The sequence below is a fragment of the Equus quagga genome, chromosome 13 (assembly GCF_021613505.1).
Source record: "Equus quagga isolate Etosha38 chromosome 13, UCLA_HA_Equagga_1.0, whole genome shotgun sequence".
Classification (NCBI taxonomy): domain Eukaryota; kingdom Metazoa; phylum Chordata; class Mammalia; order Perissodactyla; family Equidae; genus Equus; species Equus quagga.
Genome location: NC_060279.1, coordinates 92902338 through 92920344, shown reverse-complemented (window position 1 = coordinate 92920344; position 18007 = coordinate 92902338). Strand labels below are relative to the sequence as shown.

The following is an 18007-nucleotide window of genomic DNA, read 5'->3' as shown; positions in this document are numbered from 1 at the left end:
GGGTGGATGGATGGATGGATCAGTGAATGGATGAATTGGCAGATGGGTGGATGGATGAACAGATGGATGGATGGGTAAGTGGATGGATGGATGAACAGACAGATGGATGTGTGGATGGATGGATGGATGGATGGACACATAGATGGATGGATGGGTGCGTGGATGGATGGATGGATGGACACATGGATGGGTGGGTGGATGGATACATGGATGGATGCATGGATGAGTGGGTGGATGGGTGAATGGATGAGTAAATGGATGAATGGACAGATGGATGGATCAATGTCTAGACAAACAAATTAAAACTTCTTCCTACTCAAGCCAGAGGTGTTAAGGAAAAAACAGCATGGACTAGGGACAAGACCCTATCATACTATCCCCCGCCGCCCTGCCCCCACCATGTGTTACCCCTGTCTGGGCCTGTGAAGTGGAGCACAGCTGCAACTCAGCTGTGAAATATCTTAATCTCCTCTCCTCCAGGCGCCTCTGGCCCTCCCCAGACTTCGGGCTCCTCTTGCCTTGCCAAGAATTAGGCCTGTGGCCTCAGCCCTGTGGGAAAGTACCTCCAGCCCCGAGGCCAGGGAGGGAGCCACAGAGTAAGTGGAGGGGACAGCTGGGGTCCAGGACTCTGGGTCAGAGGGAAGATGCGGTGGGGGCAGAAGGGAAACACTGTTCCTAGGAAATCCACAGCCCACCTCGAACTCTCCCCCTTGCAGAAACTCCTAAAGGGAAAGTCACCCCTCCAGCTGCCCCTGTGTGTCCCGTGATCGCTGCCCAGGCCCGGAGGCCAGGTGAGTCCCCCGCCCCGCCCAGGTTCCCTCCCTTGGCCTGGCCCTGCCCGCCCCACCCGACTTGGATGTGATGGTATCTAAACCATCTTTCTTTCCACCTCGCAGGGCACCAAGATGTGCTGCTAAAGGGAGCCCCAGGGGCCTTGGAAGGGGTTTGCGGAGCAGAAATAAACTGCCAAGCTTGGTCTGTCCTTTGGTGTGTGGAGAAAGTGGACAGCGGCCACCAGGGGGCAGCTTGGCATCGGGAACGGGCATCCCTGAGGCCTGATGGCCACCTGATGAACCCAGAGGTCTGGGGATCAGAGAGCCAAGAGTCTGGATCCTCCAGATCCAGGAGTCCAGGCCCCCAGGTCCCTTGCTTTCTCGGATCCAAGAGCTCCACCCTCACAACTTAGGAGTCCAGAGTCCCAAGTTCTCAGAGAATCAGGCATCTGACTCCCTTTCCCCATCATGGCGAAGATATTCCTGGACCCCGACACAGGTATCCGAGTTCTGAGTCCCCACATTTCTCTGAGAGTGAGGTGCCCCGTCTTGCCACACTCTTCCCTCGTCCCTCGCTCTTTCCTCCATTCCTCTCTGATCTTCTCCCAGAGTGATGGTGACTTCCAGTCCAAATCAAGCTGAAGAAGTGTCTCCCCGGCTCCTCACTAATCCCAGAGGGACCCAAGCCTCCTTCCACTTAAGTTTGAGCCACTTGGCATCTGTTGAGCCCCTCCTGTGAGCTGGGCAGTGCTGGGCATGTGGCGGTGATCAGACAGACCCGCCCCCAGACAGTGATGACTCAGAGTGGGCAGAGCTGGCATGGGAAAGCCCAGGGGGCTGCTGAGGCCCAGAGCGGGCAGCTGACCCAGCCTGGGAGGGCTTCCAGGAGGAGGGGACGTCCAAGCTGAGACTGAAGAGCTGAGCATCCTCAAAGCATGCATCACTGATTTAGTTCCAAGCAACAGAAGCTGCCCCTGGGGCAGAAAGGAAATTGATTGAGAGGGTTGGGGATGGCTCACAGAATCCCAGGAGTGATTACAAAAGCAGGATTGGAAAGTGATCAAGAGCACTGGCAGCTGGCCTCCAACCACAGCCCGGCCACGATCACGCCACAGAACCTGTCTGATGAGGATACGCCGGTGCCCCGATGACCACTGGGCACTTGTCACCTCACTGCCCCGGCTGCCCCAGAAACGGGCGGTGTCTGCGAGGTGTTGCTCGGAACAAATCACGCCGAGACTAACGGACAAACAACAGCGATCATGTAATTATCCCGTGGTTGCTGTGGGCCAGGATTTGGGGATGGGCTCGGTTGGGTGGTTCTGGCTCAGGGTGCCATCGAACGGTGCCATCGAGTGGTGCTTGGAGCAGAGTAGCTGGCAGCTGGACAGGCGCCCCTCTGCAGTCTCTGACCTCTCCACGCTTACTATTTTGGGCTTCCCCATAGCATGGCTGCCTCAGGGTAGTCAGACTGCGTATATGGCGGCTGAAGTCTTCCTGGAGACTATTCCTGCGACCCAGGCAGAAGCTACAGGGCTTTCTCTACCTAATTTTGGGAGTCTTGCAGTGCCCCTTCTGCCACATCGGTGACATACGAGTCACCAAACCACAGATTTAAGAGCGGGGGACATAGACCCCACCTCTCCGGGGAAAGAGTGTCCAGATCAGATTGTGGAAGAGCACGTGGGATGGGAGACCTTGCTGCAGCCATCTTGGGAAAATAGAATCCATCCCTGCCACCATACTGGGAATGGATTAGCCCATTCTTGCTTTTCTGACATTATCAGCTCCCAATTCCAAAGGGTAATGGAATTTGCCAAGCTTAGGCCACCTCAGCTCCAACTGAGGGCATATGGCTTCAGACAGCAGGGGTTTTTCTACATGTGGGAAAGAGGCGTGGATGCTAGCTGACCCTCCCCAACAAAAGGCCACTACGGTCTTCCCCTTTGAACCCTCCACATCAGTATGTCTCTTTCTCTGCTACATTCTCTTACCCCAGAAGTTCTTATCTAAAATCACCCTGCACAACCATCTGGTACGACCAAAAATGTGTTTGCACTGCCCCCCCGCCTCGGATGACACGAACCTCCCACAGTTCCATTGTCCAGAGGCATCTCTGGAAACACTGGGAAATAGCCATTTCCCCCCAAACGGGTCGTGAGCCCCCTATCCCGCATGCCATGAACTAGTTTTAAAGTTACCCGCTGTAGGTCAAACAATGGGATAAAGGTAGAGGAAAGATGAGGCTTGCTCAGAAATGTACACGTCGATGCACATGAGACAGCAAGGCTGGAAATGGAAAGTTAATTCATTTCATTCTTACTCAGCTCCTCCTCAGGCCAAGCACGGTTCTAGGCAGTGGAGATACAGGGAATAAAACCACTTAGAACTTAGCTTCTGTGCCAGACAAACAATAAAAAATAAATATGTGGCAGTGGTAAGTGCTATAGAGGAAAACCATAGTCAGATCAGGGAAATGAGGAGCAGCTGGGATGGCAGGAATGGCTGTTTTAGATGAGATCATCAAGAAAAGCTCTGATGGCGTGATGTTGGAGCAGAGATATAAAGCAAGGGCAGGAGGGAGCTTCCCAGCAGAGGGGAGAGGAAGTGCAAAGGCCCTGAGGCTGGAACAGGCCTGGCGGTGGAGGAACAGCATGGAAGCAAAGAGACCAGTGTGGCAAGAACAGAGCTAGATGGGGGGGAAGAGAGAGGAAGATGGGGTCAGGGAGGTGATGAGGACCAGATCGAGGCCCTTGCGAGCCGTGGAGAGGTCTTGGCTTCCACGCAGAGTGAGAAGAGCCAGGGGAGGATTCTGAGCAGGGATGTGAGCTGACTCGCATTTGAACAGCATCCCTCTGCCTGTTTCGTAGGAAGAAATTACAGGGGACAAGGGCTGAGGATGTTACGGGACGAGCTTCTGCAGGTCTGCGATGGACTGTGGCTGGTGTTTATGACTTCCCTCCTTCAAGCGCACACTCCACATGGTCCTCTCCCAACTAGAACCTCGGCTGGTTGGGTTCTTGAGGAAGGTGGAAGAGGGTGGCTGAGGAGAGGGTGCCGACCAGGGTCCAGCCCAAGCAGTAGACACACAGCCAGGGCCGGAAAAGCTGGGGGTGGGTGTGTGGGGTCGCAGGGTGGGAACTTGTTCCAAGGAGCGTGTGGGGCTGTCTGGGAAAGCGACTGTCTTTGTCCCAGAGTTTGGACCGTGTGTCCTGTGACAGGGGGAGGGAGGCCTGTCCCCAGGTAGAGATGACCCAGAGTGAGCAGGGCTCGGGTAGGGGAGCCCAGAGAGGGTAGCTGACTCAGCTTAGGGGAACAAGGCAGGCTTCCTGGAAGAGGGGATGGTGGGCTAATACTCAAAGACCACCTCTCCCAGGATAATAGTTGCTTTCCTGTATCGCTGATGGAGGAAGTAGACTGGGCCAGTCTGACCAATAACTCCCAGGCTGACCTGTAATCTAAGTCTTCCCTCTGTGTCTCCTGGGTAAAGCCCCGTCTTACCAGTGACCCCCAGTCTGACCAGAGGCCTGAGGAACCTCTCCCAGTAGGATCAGCCACCCCCCCCATCCTGACCAGTGTCCAAGGCTTGCTTCTCTGCAGTAACCGGTGGCCTCTCCCGCCCCCAGCCAGCCCCCCAGCCAGCAGTCTGGAGATTTTCTCCCAGTCAGACCTGGCTAGTGAGGAGCCTGGGGGCAGTCTGATCTTTGACTCCTCGTCTGACCTGTAACCTTCCCTTCTGACCCATGGCCAAGCTCCTCCCCTTCCTCTCAGGTACCCTGGCCTTCTCCCCTCCCCCACTCACCTGCTTCTGCCAGCCTGGTTCTCCTCCCCTCCCCCCAAAGTTGGGAGGGAGTGAAGGGGGGAGGGAGGGAAGAAGGGGGGCGGCATTCCTGGGATTCCCTGGATGGGGGGGGGGAAGAGAGGGAGGGCGCTATAGAGGAGAACCAAGGAAAGAGCACCCCGCAGCCCCCGCCGTGGTCACAAAGGCCTGGGCAGAACGGGGTTTGAAGACTATTAGATAGCAGAGACTGAACTGATGGGTTCCAGGCCACTGGTCAGACAGGAAGGCACAGGGAGGGGCCTCACAGGACAAAGTGGGAGAAGCCGTTCTAAGCCACCGGTCAGGCTGGCAGATCCTGGGTGGCCTGGAGAAGTCCAACCCCGGCCACTGGTTAGACTGGGGCTCCCTGGTTATTCTGGGGGAGGCTCACTCGCGCCGCGGATCAGCCTAGGGGGCCACTAGTTGGACTGGGAGAGGCCAGTGCAGGTTGCTGGTTAGACCGGCATCAGCTGGGGGAAATCGACGAGGCAAGGCCAAGCCACTGGCCATAATGGGAAGGAGTCTCCAAGGTCCTTGGTCAGAATGCGAGGGAGAAGGTGTCCCAGGGACGTCCCCGCTCAGGACACTGGCTAGACTGGTCGGTCAGGCCACCCGCCGCGGGCGCTGGTCAGCCTGAGCCTGAGAGTCCAGGGCTCGGGGGCAGCGGCTCCAGGCCGAGCGCTGGGAGGTCCTGGCCTCGCGCCCGGGTTTCGGGGGGCGGACCGGGGAGGGGGGCCCGCGGGCGGGGCGGGGCGGGGCTGCCGGGGGCGGGGCCTGCTCGCTCCCCGCCCCGGGGCCGCCGAGCGGCAGCCCCGGCTCAGTCACCGCCGCCACCGCCGCCGTGAACATGGAGCCCCCGGCCACCCGGGCCGGGGCGCGCGGGGCCGCGCGGCTGCTGGCGCTCGCGCTCCTGCTGGGGGCGCACTCAGGTACGGCTGGCGGAGAGCAGGGCGCGCCTGGGGGCGGCCCCGGGGCCCCTGGGGATGGATGGGGAAGGGGCTCTCACCGACCCCAGGGAGCCAGTCCTGGGGAGCCCAGGGAGGAGGGCTAGGGAGCATGGAGACCCCCCTCCCCGTGAGAAACCTGCGGACAGCCAGGCAGAGTTGCTGGGGATGCCACAGCAGTGGATCAGAGACCACCTGAGGAGTCCCAGCCTCCTCCCCGCTCGGAATCCTGGAGTGGGGGCCCCAGCCTCCTCCTCCCCCAGCCCCTGGAACCTGGGCCCCCTCCCCTTCCCCCTGGGACCCAGGGGTCCAGGCCTCCAGGGACCGGAGTGGCTTCCCCAGGACACAGGAAACCAAAACCCCAGGACTCCCCCTGGAAGGTTCTCAAGATTTGAGAGGGTCAGGGACCCTCTGGCCAGAACGAGACTCCCCTGCGTTCAAGGGTTCTCCATCTAGATTCAGAGCCCAGACTCTGAAGAGCCCGCCTCCCTCAGGAAAGGGCTGGGGCACTGGCCCTGGGCAGCGACAGGGGAACAAAGTGTTTCCGAGTGACAGTGCCCCCTTCCCGGGGCCCCAGATAAATCCACACACCTGCGAGGTGGTGGGAGGGGAGGGGCCGGCAGCAGGGGGAACAGAGATGAGGAAGACTGAAGAGGAGAGGAAAGATCTGTCGGCTGACTTTGCCAGCTGCTCCTCAGAGCCAGCCCCAGGCACCAGCCCGGCCCCACGCCCCCTCCCCTGGGACAAGCCTGGGCCAGAGATGGGTGCCTGGGAATCCAGGCCCCTGGTGTAAGCATGGCAAATAGTGGGTCCCCAGGGGCAGGGCTGGGCCAGGCTGGGCGGGGAAGAGAAGGGAGGTTCTAAGACTTGAGAGCTGATGCCCAGAGGGTAAGCGAGCACGGTTTCTCCATGAGAACGGCTCTATCTGCCAGGATCCTGGGACAGGAGTCCAGGCACCAGCCGCCAATTCTCCCAGGACCCGGGAGCCTAGGCCCCCAGCTCCCTTCTCCCTCAGGACCCAGGATCCAGGGCCTCGACCCCATCCCGTTCTAAGGTGACACACCTCACCCACTTCCCTCTCTATCAAAGAAGCAGAGGGGCCAAGGGGCGGGTAGGGGGCTCTGGCGCCAGGCCGGGCAGGTCTGAGCCAGCCTGTCCCTCCCACATTCCTACAACCTGCCCAGCCCTGTCCCCCCTCACCGCCCCCGCACACCCATCCTGCCTCAGCTGCAGGCCCAGCCGCAGCCCACACCCCAGCCCAGCCCCCGACTCATGGGAGAGAGACCCAGGGGCCGAGAGAGATGGAGACTGAGAGAGACAGGCTGCAAGAGACACGGAGAGAGGCAGAGGGTGTGGGACTGAGAGATGGAGACCCAGGGTGAGAGATGTGGGCAGAGACGGTGCCACGACGAGAGAGACTTTCATCCTACGTCACCCTGCCAGGCCCTGTGCAGGGTGCTGGAGGCGACGGAATGAGGCAGCCCTGGCCCTGCCCTTGAGAGGGGGGGGTTGGTCTGGTGTGGAAAGCAAGGACAGGTGCAACTTTACGCCAGGAGGATTGAATGGAGGCCACAGGCCCTGTGTGGCCCAAGGGAGGATCCCTTAGATCTGCAAGTGGAGGGAGAGATGGAGAGAAGTGCTCACAGGATCTGAAGCTCCCAGACGAGATGCAGAGATGAGAGATGGAGGGAGACAGGAGCAGGGTCTGAGGGAGGAGGGGCTGGGGACCTGAGCTCCTGGGTCTGAGGGAGGAGGGGCTGGGGCCTGGACCCCTGGGTCTGAGGGAGGAGGGGCTGGGGGATGGACCCCTGGGTCTGAGGGAGGAGGGACTGGGGGATGGACCCCTGGGTCTGAGGGAGGAGGGGCTGGGGGCTGGACTCCTGGGTCTGAGGGAGGAGGGGCTGGGGGCTGGACTCCTGGGTCTGAGGGAGGAGGGGCTGGGGCCTAGACTCCTGGATCCTGGGGAAGGAGGGGGCCTGGAGCCAGGACTCCTGGGTCCTGGGGGAGGCGAGGCTCCATCTGGGGGCTCTCCCTATGGGTGGCAGGGAGAGAGAGCTCACTTGCTCTTCCGCAGGTGCCCAGGCTGAGGTGCAGGGGTCTGTGCCCTCCCTGGTGGAGGTGATGCGAGGGGAGTCTGCCACTCTGGACTGCACCCCCTTGGGGACCCAAGGCCATTTCGTGCTGGAATGGTTCCTGGTGAGTGCTGTGGGCTGGGCGGGTGGAGGGGGGCCTGGGAGTCAGGATGCAATGGGGCTGCAAACACTTCTTCCCTCATCAGAGCTGAAGGACCCTGAGAGCTCTCCCAGGTTGACTCTCCAGGGTCCCTTGGTGTCCGGGCACAGCTGAGACTAGAATGAAGAAATCTCTCTTCAGAGCACTGGCTTTTAAGAGAGAACATCCAGAGACAGACATAAAGAAAGCAAGAGATCGAGGATCTAAAGAGAGACAGAGAAGAAGAGAAAATAAGCAGAGAGAGACAGGGCGGGAGAGGGAGACAGAGAGAAAGGAAGAGAGACGGGGACAGAGTGAGAGGGAGAAAGGGAAATGACAACAGGTAGGGCACAGGGGCAGGAGAGGGTGGAGAGAGGGACAGAGGGAGCAGAGAGAGGTGACAAGAGGAAAAGAGACAGACTCACAGAGCAGCAGAAAGAAAGGGACATGGAGAGAGACAGAGACACTGAGGAGGGTGGGCCGGGCAGCCACGAACTGAGGCCCTCCCCGCCCCCCAGGCCGACCGCTCTGGGGTCCGCCACCGCCTGGCCTCGGCCGAGGTACAGGGCTCTGAGCTCCAGGCCAGGGTGCACGACTCCCGGGGCCGCAGCCCCCCGTACCAGCTGGACTCCCGGGGACGCCTGGTGCTGACCAACGCCCAGGTGGGCGACGAGCGGGACTATGTGTGTGTGGTGCGGGCAGGGGCAGCGGGCACCACCGAGGCCACCACGCAGCTCCGAGTGTTTGGTGAGCATCCGAGGGCACCCCCGGAAGGGGCGGGCAGGTGAGAGCCCAGGGAAGGGGCTCCTGACAGTAACATCTCCCCCCTAGCAAAACCAGAGGCCACCGAGGTCATCCCCAACAAGGGGATACTGTCTGTGACGGATGACTTTGCCCAGGAGGTACCTCGGGACAGACCTTGATTCCAGGGTCCTGGGGGAGGAGGGGGCTGGGGGCCAGACTCCTGCATCCTGGAGAAGGAGCGACTGGGGTCCTGGGCTTCTCAGTCTGAGCAGGGCCTGGGGTGTGGATTTCTGGGTCCTTGGGGAGTGGAGGGCTGGGAGCCCAGACCCCTGGATCTGAGTGGGGAGAGCGGCTGAGGGAGGCAGGGCCCCAGATTTCAGAGTCCTGGCTCAGAGCCCAGGGCCACGCCCATGTCCGCCTCAGATCGCCGTCTGCAACAGCCCCAACGGGAACCCGGCCCCCCAGATCACGTGGTATCGGGACGGGCGGCGCCTGGAGGTGCCCATGGAGGTGAACCCAGGTGAGTGGCACAAGAGCCCAGCACGATGTGGGGTGGGGTGGGGTGGTGGCGGCCGACTGACCGCCTCGTCCCTCTCCCAGAGGGCTACACGGCCACCCGCACGGTCCGGGAGGCCTCGGGCCTGCTGTCCCTCACCAGCACCCTCTACCTGCGGCCTGGCAAGGCTGACCGCGACGCCAGCTTCCACTGCTCCGTGCGCTACCGCCTGCCCGCCGGCCAGGAGGGCCACCTGGACAGCCCCAGCTTCCACCTCAGCCTGCACTGTGAGTCCACGCTGGCCTGGGGACCCCACCCCGGACTCCGAGCCAGCCTGTGGCCTCCCCCTCCCCCTGGCCCTCCGCTCCTTTACCTCGCACTGAAAGGTGTGCTGGCCACTCACCTCTGACCTCTGACCTCAAATAGCAACCCAAGCCCCATCCTGCTCTCTGACCCCCCTTGGCACCCTCAACCGCATGGAGTTTCAGGATTGTGTGCTCCACCCTCTCACACTGAATTGGGTCCCCAATTCACTGACCTGTCCCCCACACTGACCTCTGACCCTTGACCTGTCATCTCAGCTTATCTCAACCTCTGACCTCTGGCCCCTGACCTCAGAATAAGTGTGAACCTGAACCTTGAAAGATAGGACCTGTCCCCTTGAGCAGCCACAGCCCTGCCCTCTGCTGCGGTGCTGGCCTCTCTCGCTTCATCCAGCCCTGCCTTCACCTTTGACCTGACCTGCCCTTGACCCTGATCGAGCGTCTGCCCTGACCTGGCCCCCCTTGTTCTTAGATCCCACGGAGCACGTGCACTTCTGGGTGGGCAGCCCGTCCACCGCGGAGGGCTGGGTCCGCGAGGGGGAGTCTGTCCAGCTGTTCTGCCGGGGGGACGGCAGCCCCAGCCCGGAGTACACGTTCTTCCGCCTGCAGGTGACTCACCCCTGACCCCTGTGCCATAGTGACCTGCACCAGCTTCTGACCTTTCATTTGGGTGGTGGCTGGCTTAGCTGACTGGTGACTCAGGAGCTAATGGGGCCTCTGACCCCTGACTTGAGGGGGTCCTGACTTGGCACCTGACATACGTGACCCTCTGCCCCTTACTGGAGTGGGCTCTGACCTCGCATGACACTAGCCTGGTGACCCCTAACCTCCCAAGACGCCTGACTCTGCCCCAGGGGGCCCCTGACCTAGCATGACCCCACGGGCCCAGGGCGGCTCCTGAACTGGGTTCCTCATCCCTGGTCACACAGGACAAGCAGGAGGATGTGCTGAAAACAGATCTGGAGGGGAACTTGACCCTGGACGGGGTGCAGCGGGCTCACAGCGGGACCTACGGCTGCAGGGTGGAGGACTACGATGCAGCCGAGGACGCGGAGCTCTCCCAGACCCTGGAGCTGCGCGTGGCCTGTGAGCGCCCCGGGAGAACGGGAGGGGCCCCCCATGACCAGCTCTATGCTCTCTGCCTTCCCTCCCGGCCCCTGCCCCAGCCCCCTCCAATCTGCCACACCAGGCAGCCTGAGAGCTCTTTCCAGTGCAAAAACCTGACCTCCCCCTGCTCAGAACCTGCCATGGCTCCCCAGTGCCCTCGGGAGAAAGCCTAACCAAAGCCTTCAAGGCCCACCTGGCCTGCTTCACCTCTGACTGACCTTTCTCCCCGCCAAGGCACTCTCCTCATTCCTATGATAACCCCCCAACCTCTCTCCCATCCGTTTCTAACTAATCTCTTGGGGGCCTGTTTGCCAAGAAGCCGCCTCAGTTTGCTGGCACCCGAACCCTGTGCCAAGGCTCTGGTCCTCCTCAGCACTGCTTACGGCTCCCTTCCTGGGGCTTGACCCTGTGCCAGACGTGGGGGACACGTCTGTGAACAAGACAGCACAGTCCCCGCCTTCAGAGAGCTCCCTGTCCAGTAGGCGAGGAGGATGCTAAGGAAGACTCAGGAGCAAGCCCGCGTCCACAGGGACTAAGGCAGAGGATAAGGAGGGGGCCAGGAGTGGGGATTATTCGAGATGGGGACGTTGCAGGCTGCATCCCCGGGAGGCAGATTCTGAGTCTTTGATCTGCAGGCAGGATGTTTATGGGGATGGCCTTGGATCCTCAGCTTTGGGGGGCAGGGAGGTGGAGGAAGCAGGATTGGGTGGAGAGAAGCTGGGCTGCCATCTAAAGAAGGCCTCAGTTGGCCCCACGGGGCACTCAGAAGCCGGGGTGCCTCCAGCTCAACCAGTCACTGGAGGTTGGGCTGCCTGAGGAAGGGGGTGTGACCTTGAGCGAGGGACTCTCTGCAGCTGAGGCCGTTCCGGAGAGGACCGACAGCTGAGGGCTGACAGCTGCCATCCTTCTCAACAGCTGGGGAAATAAATCCTCTGGTGCTGAAGGGGAAATCCGAGTGTCCACACTAGGGCATCAGAGAGGCCGCTCGGAGAAGGGGAGATTTGAGTGGCAAACCACAGAGTGGAATCTGGATTCGAAGAGCGGGATGAAGAGCATTTTGGGCAGGGGGAACAGCACGTGCAAAGGCCCTGAGGCAGGGCCCAATGTGGCACACTAGAGAAAAACAGCAAGAGGATGGGGTGGCTGGAGCTTAGGGGACAAGCGAGGAGGATGGGAGATGAGGTTGAAGAGGTGGACAGGGGTCAGACCAGGCAGGATTTTTGGCTTTGTCGAGGAGTTTGGCTTTATGCCAAGGGTCCTGGGAACCACTGCCCGATTTTATGCAGAAGTAAGGGCTGATCAGTGTGTGCTTTAAAAGCATCCCTCTGGCTGCTCAGCGGAGGATGGACTGGAGAGGACAAGAGTCCTGCCCCGCAGGGAGACCGGTGAGGCAACTGCAGTGGTCCAGGCGGTCCTACCCGGGGTTCAGAGATGGAGAGCAGTGGGAAGATCCATTTGGGGGGCAGAGCAGATAAAGACTTGATGGAAGGATGGAGAGCGGGAGGAGGAGGGGGCAAGGGTTTGGGTGGTTAAGTCGGAGAAGGAACGCCTCGTACCTCCAGGGTCCTGCATGAACCTTAGGCCCCGATGCCAGCCCTGGCGTAAGGTGGTCGAGGTGGCCGTGCGTTTTGGAGTTCGACTCCTAGATTCGCGGTCAGGATTTGGCCTGGATGCGAGAGTGGCGTGTGGCGGAGATGGAGAGCGAGGAGGAACCCTTGGCGTTCTCTGCTTATGATCATCCATTCATGTCTGCAGCCCGGGAGAGCTCCTAACCAAGTGGGTGAGGGTCCGGGGAAGGTGACGGCCTCTCCCCCCACCCCACAGACCTGGACCCCCTCGAGCTCAGCACCGGGGAGGAGCTCTCCGTACACCTGAACAGCAGCACGGCTGTCAACTGCTCCGTGCAAGGCCTGCCCGCCCCAGCCCTCCGCTGGACCAAGGTGAGGTGAAGGGAGCCCCAGCCCTGGGCCCCCCTCCCTTCTGTCACCCCCTGCCCTTCTCTCACAGCCCGCCTCACCTCCAGGACTCCATACCCCTGGGGAACGGCCCTACGCTCTCGCTCAGCAAAATCACCTTCGATTCGGCTGGCACCTACTTCTGTGAGGCCTCCATGCCCAGGGTTCCCCTCCTCAGTCGCACCCGGAGCTTCAAGCTGCTGGTTGAAGGTTCGAGGGCGGGGCGGGGGTGGAAGGGGACAGTGGGGGCAGGCGGCCAGGACACAGGGACGGTCCACGGCTGGTCCCTCTGTCTTCCACTCTGTTCCTCTCCATTCTCTGTCTCCCTCTCTTCCCGCCCCGCCACCCGCAGGGCCACCAGAGGTAAAGCCGGAGGAGACGCAGCCCCAGGCAGAGGGCAGCTGGAGGGAAGGAGATGAAGTCAGGCTGGTCTGCTTTGCCCGAGGCTTCCCAGAGCCCAAGCTCAGCTGGAGCCAGTTGGGTGGCAGTGTAAGGGACCCCTCCCCCTCCACCCCGAAGCCTCTGGGAGCAACCCAGGCACCCTCCCCAAACCTGTTCCCTCACCCATCCAAGCACTGTGTCCCACCCACTTCCCGGGGCCCTGGACATCTTCACCTCTGCCCTCAACCCCAGCCCTTGGTCCCATGGGCCTGGCCTGACCCGAGCCTCCACAGCCAGCAGAGCCGGCCCCTGGAGGGCAAGGCTGGGTGAGCAGCTCTCTGACACTGAAGGTGACCAGTGCCCTGAGCCGAGACGGCGTCTCCTGTGAGGCCTCCAACCCCCACGGGAACGCACGCCACGTCTTCCACTTTGGCGCTGGTGAGTAACCGCGGCGGAGGGTTGGGAGCCGGGCGTGGGGCAGACAGCGCCGCTGGCTGACCTCCCCCTCCCCCTCCGTCCTGCCCCTGCAGTGGCCCCCCAGACCGCCCAGGCTGGAGTGGCTGTCATGGCCGTGGCCATCAGCGTGGGCCTCCTGCTCCTCGTTGTCGCTGCCTTCTACTGCATGAGACGCAAGGGCCGCCCTGGCTGCTGCCGGCGCGGGGAGAAGGGGGCTCCGTGAGTGGCCTGCCACCTTGGAACTGACCTCTGTAACCATCCCTGTGTCTGATGCTGACCAGCCTCAACCCCAAACCCAGCCCGTGACCAACCTCAGTGGCATCCAGGCCCCGACCCCAAACCCAACCACTTCCCCAACCCAACCCCATCACCACAGGAAATGCAGTTCCATCTTCCACCTCAGCCCTGATGCGTAACCGTCCCCTCTGCCATCCTCATCCTCACTTGATCCCCACTCGATCCTTGACCATCCCCAGACCCACCCGCAAGTCCAACTTAACATCATTTGCACCCCCAATCTCCCCTCCAACCCCAATCTCACCCTCATCCCCAACTCCATCTCCAGTTCCAACATTACTCCCATCCCCAACCCCAAACCCAGTCCGTAACCACCTCACACCCGTCCCCATCGAACCTCTACAATGCAACTGTATCCCCATTCTCGACGCCAACGTAACCGGCCCCTCTCCAACCCTAACCTCACCCCAAACTCCAGCCTCTCCCCCAACCCCATCCCCAACTCCAACCCGGAACCAGCACCAACCGAGCTTCAACACAGCCCCAGCCCCAAGGCCCCTCTGACCCCGGTTCCTAACTCCGAACCCAGCCCCCTCTCACCTTGTCTCCAACCCAGCCACGTGGCCACCCTCAGCTCCAATCCATAGCCACCCCCATACCCATCCTCAAAACCAACCCCAGCTGGGGTACCACCCCGACTCCAACAGCGTCTTCAACCCTAGCCCCACCCCACCCCTAACCTCAATGCTGTCACCACGCCCCCAGCCCCAATCCACTCCTAACCCGTTCCCACCCGTGCTCCAAGCCCATCCCCTCTAGCACGACGCCATTCCCAGGTCCTTCCCCGGTCGGCCGTGACTCCCTCTGACAGGCTGCTTCCTCTCGCCAGGCCACCTGGGGAGCCAGAGCTGAGCCACTCGGGGTCCGAGCGGCCGGAGCAGACGGGCCTTCTCCTGGGAAGCGCCTCTGGAGGGGCCAGGCATGGCAGCGGCGGCTTTAGAGATGAGGTGGGTGAGGGCCTGGGCACCTGAGGAGAGGGGGCCTGCTGGGGGTGGAACAGCCTCCGTGGGCATGGGCTGAGCACCTCATCTTCTCCACAGTGCTGAGCTCGAGGCCCTCCAAGAGGCAGTCCCTGGACCTAACCTGGAGTTGCTCACGGGCATCAGAGAACCAGCCCTGCTCACGCCTGCCCCCGCCTTCCCGGCCTTCCTTCTTGGGCCCTCCCTTCCTTCCTCTGCAGGCTGGGCAGGGACCGACAGCGGCCAGCTCCGAGGCTGCTGAGAGGGAGGGAGGGCAGCTGGGTGGGAGGGGACCTTCCTCCAGAGAGGGTGACTCTCCCAGGCCCCAGAATAGCTCCTGGACCGAAGCCCAGGGCCCAGCCTGGGACGAGGCTCCGAGGGTCGGCTGGCCAGGGCTATTTTTACCTCCTGCCTCCATTGCTGGTCCCCCCACCTGACGTCCTGCTGCATAGTCTGACACTGGATCCCCACCCCCACCCCCGCGCCATCATCTGTGGACACTGGAGTCTGGAATAAATGCCGTCTGTCACGTGGACACCATCCTGTGGCCAGAGCCGCCTCTGGGGGATGAAAGGGGGCGGGGGCACAGGTGATGCTCGCCCCCCCCCCCCAACTGTACTCCTCCCACTCCCTTGCAAGACCCGGGAGACTCTGATGTCATGGAGAAAGAAATAAGAGAGAGCAGAGGGTAATTCAGCTGGCCAAGGGTAGAAGAGAGAGATGCCAGGGGTCCAGAGGGCTCTGAGCCTGGACCCTGAGGACCATGGCTGGCTCGGTGGGGGGTGGGGTGCTGTCCCCTTAAATAAAAGTTCCCAGTCTCTTGCCAGAGCCCCAGAGGGAATTGAAGCTGCCAGAGGAAAAGTTCTCTCTGAGCTGTAGGGTGGCTGGAATTAGGAATGGAGCCGCTCCCTCTGGGGACGACATGGTTCCTGCAGCTGAGGACTCCCTGGGGAAGGAGGGGTGGCTTGGAGGACCCCAGATGAAGGGGCCCGGGGCAGAGAAGAGACAGCGAGGCCAGCTAGAGAGACTTACGGAGGCAGAGGAAGAGAGATGGGGAGAAGGATGGAAAGAAGCAGGAGGAGGAACGAGGGATGGACTGGGGGAAGCTCAGAGAGGAGCCAGAGCCCTAGAGAGAGACAGGCAGAGACAGATTTGGGGAGAGAAAGGCAGAGACAGACAGAAGAGACAAACCCACAGAAAGAGCTGAGATTCAGAGAGAGAATGACGGAAAGGGAGAAAAATTGTTGAAAGCAGCTCACGAGCGGTGGGAGGCGGGCACGAGTGGCCTTGGCCAAGTGTCATCACCTTCCTGAGCCCATCAGATGGAGATAAGTCCCACTTGGCCCCGTGGAGGGCTGGCGTGAGGCGTGGGCGCCACCGTCGCCGTGCAATGCACGCACGCAGAGGGCTCTGCACTCGGACGTCCCTCATCTCAGGCACATGACTCTGCCTCTCCGTTCTCAGTTTGCTCAGCCACACGATGGACAAAGTGGAATCTGTCGCCGTGGGAAATTGGCGAGATGCTGTGGGAGCATCCTTGTAGGCAACCGAGCAGCAGGCCCAAAGGCCCCAGAACAGGAGAGCTCACCGGCCGGGTTATTTAAGTAGCTTAAAACAAAAGAGAGACGCAAAAGAGATGGGGCAGGTTAACACAGATCCGGGCACAAGAGATCAAAGGTCCCCGCCACCTGAGTTCTGGGGTACGCGTGTCTCCCATGTCCCATCACTCAGCATGGTGTGGTTTCCACGCCCAGAGTGGATGTAAGCTGGGGGCTTCTGCAGCCGGAAGGCGCCCAGGGCCACTAGGGGCCACAGACGCCCAGCCGAGACGATAGCTGGCTGATAACCTGCTTGGCCGCTGCAGCTTTTACCGCGTGACTTGGGCACAGGACTCGTGGAACAGAGCGGAGTCCCCCACACCCCACGGAAGCATCTTAAGGACACGTGGATACTTGGAGCTTACTCGATCTTTCCATCCCTCCCATCTGTGTTCAGCTCCCATTCTTAACAGGTCTAACAGGCCTCATGCGTTGCGTCTTCATATCCATCCTTCGTTTCATCTCCCTGTCTCCATATCTGTGGGGCTTTCTTGTTTTCTAGAAGGCAGAACTGAATATTCTTTTATGAAAACACAGCAGAGGCGCCCAGAGGATCATAGGGGGTTGGGAGTATGCGATGAGATAACCGTGGAAAGCATTTAGGACAAAGCCTGGCTCAGAGGATGTGCTCGGTTCGCACTGACGATTATTATTATTTTTCAAGGGAAGGGGAGGGACAGAGAGAAAAGCAAAATAGGGCCCCTTGGTCCAGGGAAGGGACCAGGTGGAGAGAGAGCCCACTCAAAGGGCAGACATTGGTGAGAGGGCATCTGCGGAGCCTGAGGGGGAATAAACAGATGTCTGGGAGTAAGAGAAGGGGGGTACACTGCCCAGCACCTCGTCCCGAGTTAATGAGGGGAGGGTCCTGGCCCGCCTCCCAGGAGGGCATACGTTTGCATGAGGTCCCTCATCTGCATGGCATCCCAGGCAATTTGCATACAGCTGGCAGCCTGCGCCCTCAGTCTGACCCCTCCTTCCACCTTGGCCAAGGGTCTGGGGAAGGCGGAATGGGATGGGGTGATGAACCACAGGATTTGGGCCTCCAGGAAGGATAGGCAAGTTTGGAGTAGATTCAGCCTGTTCATCAACCTTCTGTGGCTCCCTGTTGCTCTCGGGAGCATGAGCCCCCCTTCTTCTGGCATCCGGGGCCTTCTGAGATATGACCCTTCACAGACCCCACTGTTCCCTCGCTCACACGGGCCCCCACCTTGTGCTGCGATGACTTTACTGTTCCCCTCACCTGGAATGTCCTTCCCCATGTCCCCCACTGTAACAAAGCTTGCCTGTCCTTCCAAGCCTGGGCATCTTGAAGGATTCTGAAATTTTTCACACCCTTTTGCCTGCTCTTGAAACTTCACAGGCATCCATGCCTCTTCTGAACTCATAGAGTTTATCAGCAAGGATGTGTTTGGTTGCAAATGACAAAAAAAACCAAAGTCCAAAATTTGTGTAAGTGCAAAGGGAAAATTATTCACTCGTATAACCTGGAAGTTCAAGAGCTGACTACCTTCAGGCATAGCTGGATCTAGGAGCTCAAAGAGTCTCATCGAAAAGCTGTCCTCTCCTCTTTCTCAGCTCTGCTGTCCTCCATGCACAGGCAGGATCTTTTGTCTCACGTGCCACCATAGTGCCAGATTTCTACCCTTGTAGCTTAGCAACCCCCATCAAGAGAGGGTGTCCCTTTCCTGTTAGTTCAAGCAGAAGTCTCAGGGCCAATTCTCCCACCCCCATTCCTGAAACAATCCCTGCGGCCAGGGGATCAAATGCTGTGATTGGCCGGGAGTGGGTCAGGTTCACTGTGAGCCACAGGCACTGAGAATAAGTTTCCCCAGAGGAAATCTGAGGGCTCGCTGCTGGAAGAAGGGAAATAGGTTGCTGGACAGGTAAAATTCTCGGCATCAACTCCTGTGGTCCTGTGCCCCTTCCTGCTGGTGGCTATGGCT

At 60.5% G+C, this 18007-nt stretch overlaps 2 protein-coding genes across 14 annotated transcripts in view; both read left to right on the top strand.

The window, feature by feature from the left end:
• The window catches only part of CBLC (Cbl proto-oncogene C), an 18887-nt gene extending 14349 nt beyond the window's left edge, over window positions 1-4538 (top strand). For 3 of the 11 annotated variants that reach the window (XR_006891370.1, XR_006891369.1, XR_006891366.1), the window contains exon 10: window positions 481-596. Coding sequence is in view for 2 of the 11 variants with exons in the window: in XM_046680236.1 (XP_046536192.1) it covers window positions 481-600 (120 nt within the window). In the remaining 9 variants the exon portion in view is untranslated. Of the gene's footprint in view, window positions 1-480; window positions 601-716; window positions 792-896; window positions 3164-3643 lie in introns of those variants that run through there. The other 8 variants (XR_006891368.1, XR_006891365.1, XR_006891364.1 and 5 more) reach the window with 7 other exon arrangements.
• A 902-nt stretch (window positions 4539-5440) lies between these two features.
• BCAM (basal cell adhesion molecule (Lutheran blood group)) lies at window positions 5441-15006 on the top strand. 3 transcript variants are annotated; one of them, XM_046683561.1, is made up of 15 exons: window positions 5441-5522; window positions 7612-7733; window positions 8267-8495; window positions 8580-8650; window positions 8916-9012; window positions 9093-9275; window positions 9784-9920; window positions 10241-10397; window positions 12243-12358; window positions 12442-12583; window positions 12726-12862; window positions 13048-13192; window positions 13285-13429; window positions 14337-14454; window positions 14548-15006. In XM_046683561.1, exons 1-15 carry the CDS (start codon window positions 5441-5443, stop codon window positions 14551-14553), a joined length of 1887 nt encoding a protein of 628 aa, XP_046539517.1. In that variant the 3' UTR covers window positions 14554-15006. The 3 variants fall into 3 exon arrangements, with proteins under 3 accessions (XP_046539517.1, XP_046539519.1, XP_046539518.1); XM_046683563.1 differs by lacking the exon at window positions 5441-5522 and adding an exon at window positions 6461-6591; XM_046683562.1 differs by lacking the exon at window positions 5441-5522 and adding an exon at window positions 6888-6915.
• The last annotated feature ends 3001 nt before the right edge of the window (window positions 15007-18007 follow it).

Bases quoted from the DNA above. Each gene is read 5' to 3' on its own strand.
- BCAM (XM_046683561.1), top strand. From the start codon at position 5,441: ATGGAGCCCCCGGCCACCCGGGCCGGGGCGCGCGGGGCCGCGCGGCTG. The intron at 8,651-8,915 runs GTACCTCGGGAC...TGTCCGCCTCAG, and splicing joins CGGATGACTTTGCCCAGGAG to ATCGCCGTCTGCAACAGCCC. The intron at 12,359-12,441 runs GTGAGGTGAAGG...CCTCACCTCCAG, and splicing joins CAGCCCTCCGCTGGACCAAG to GACTCCATACCCCTGGGGAA.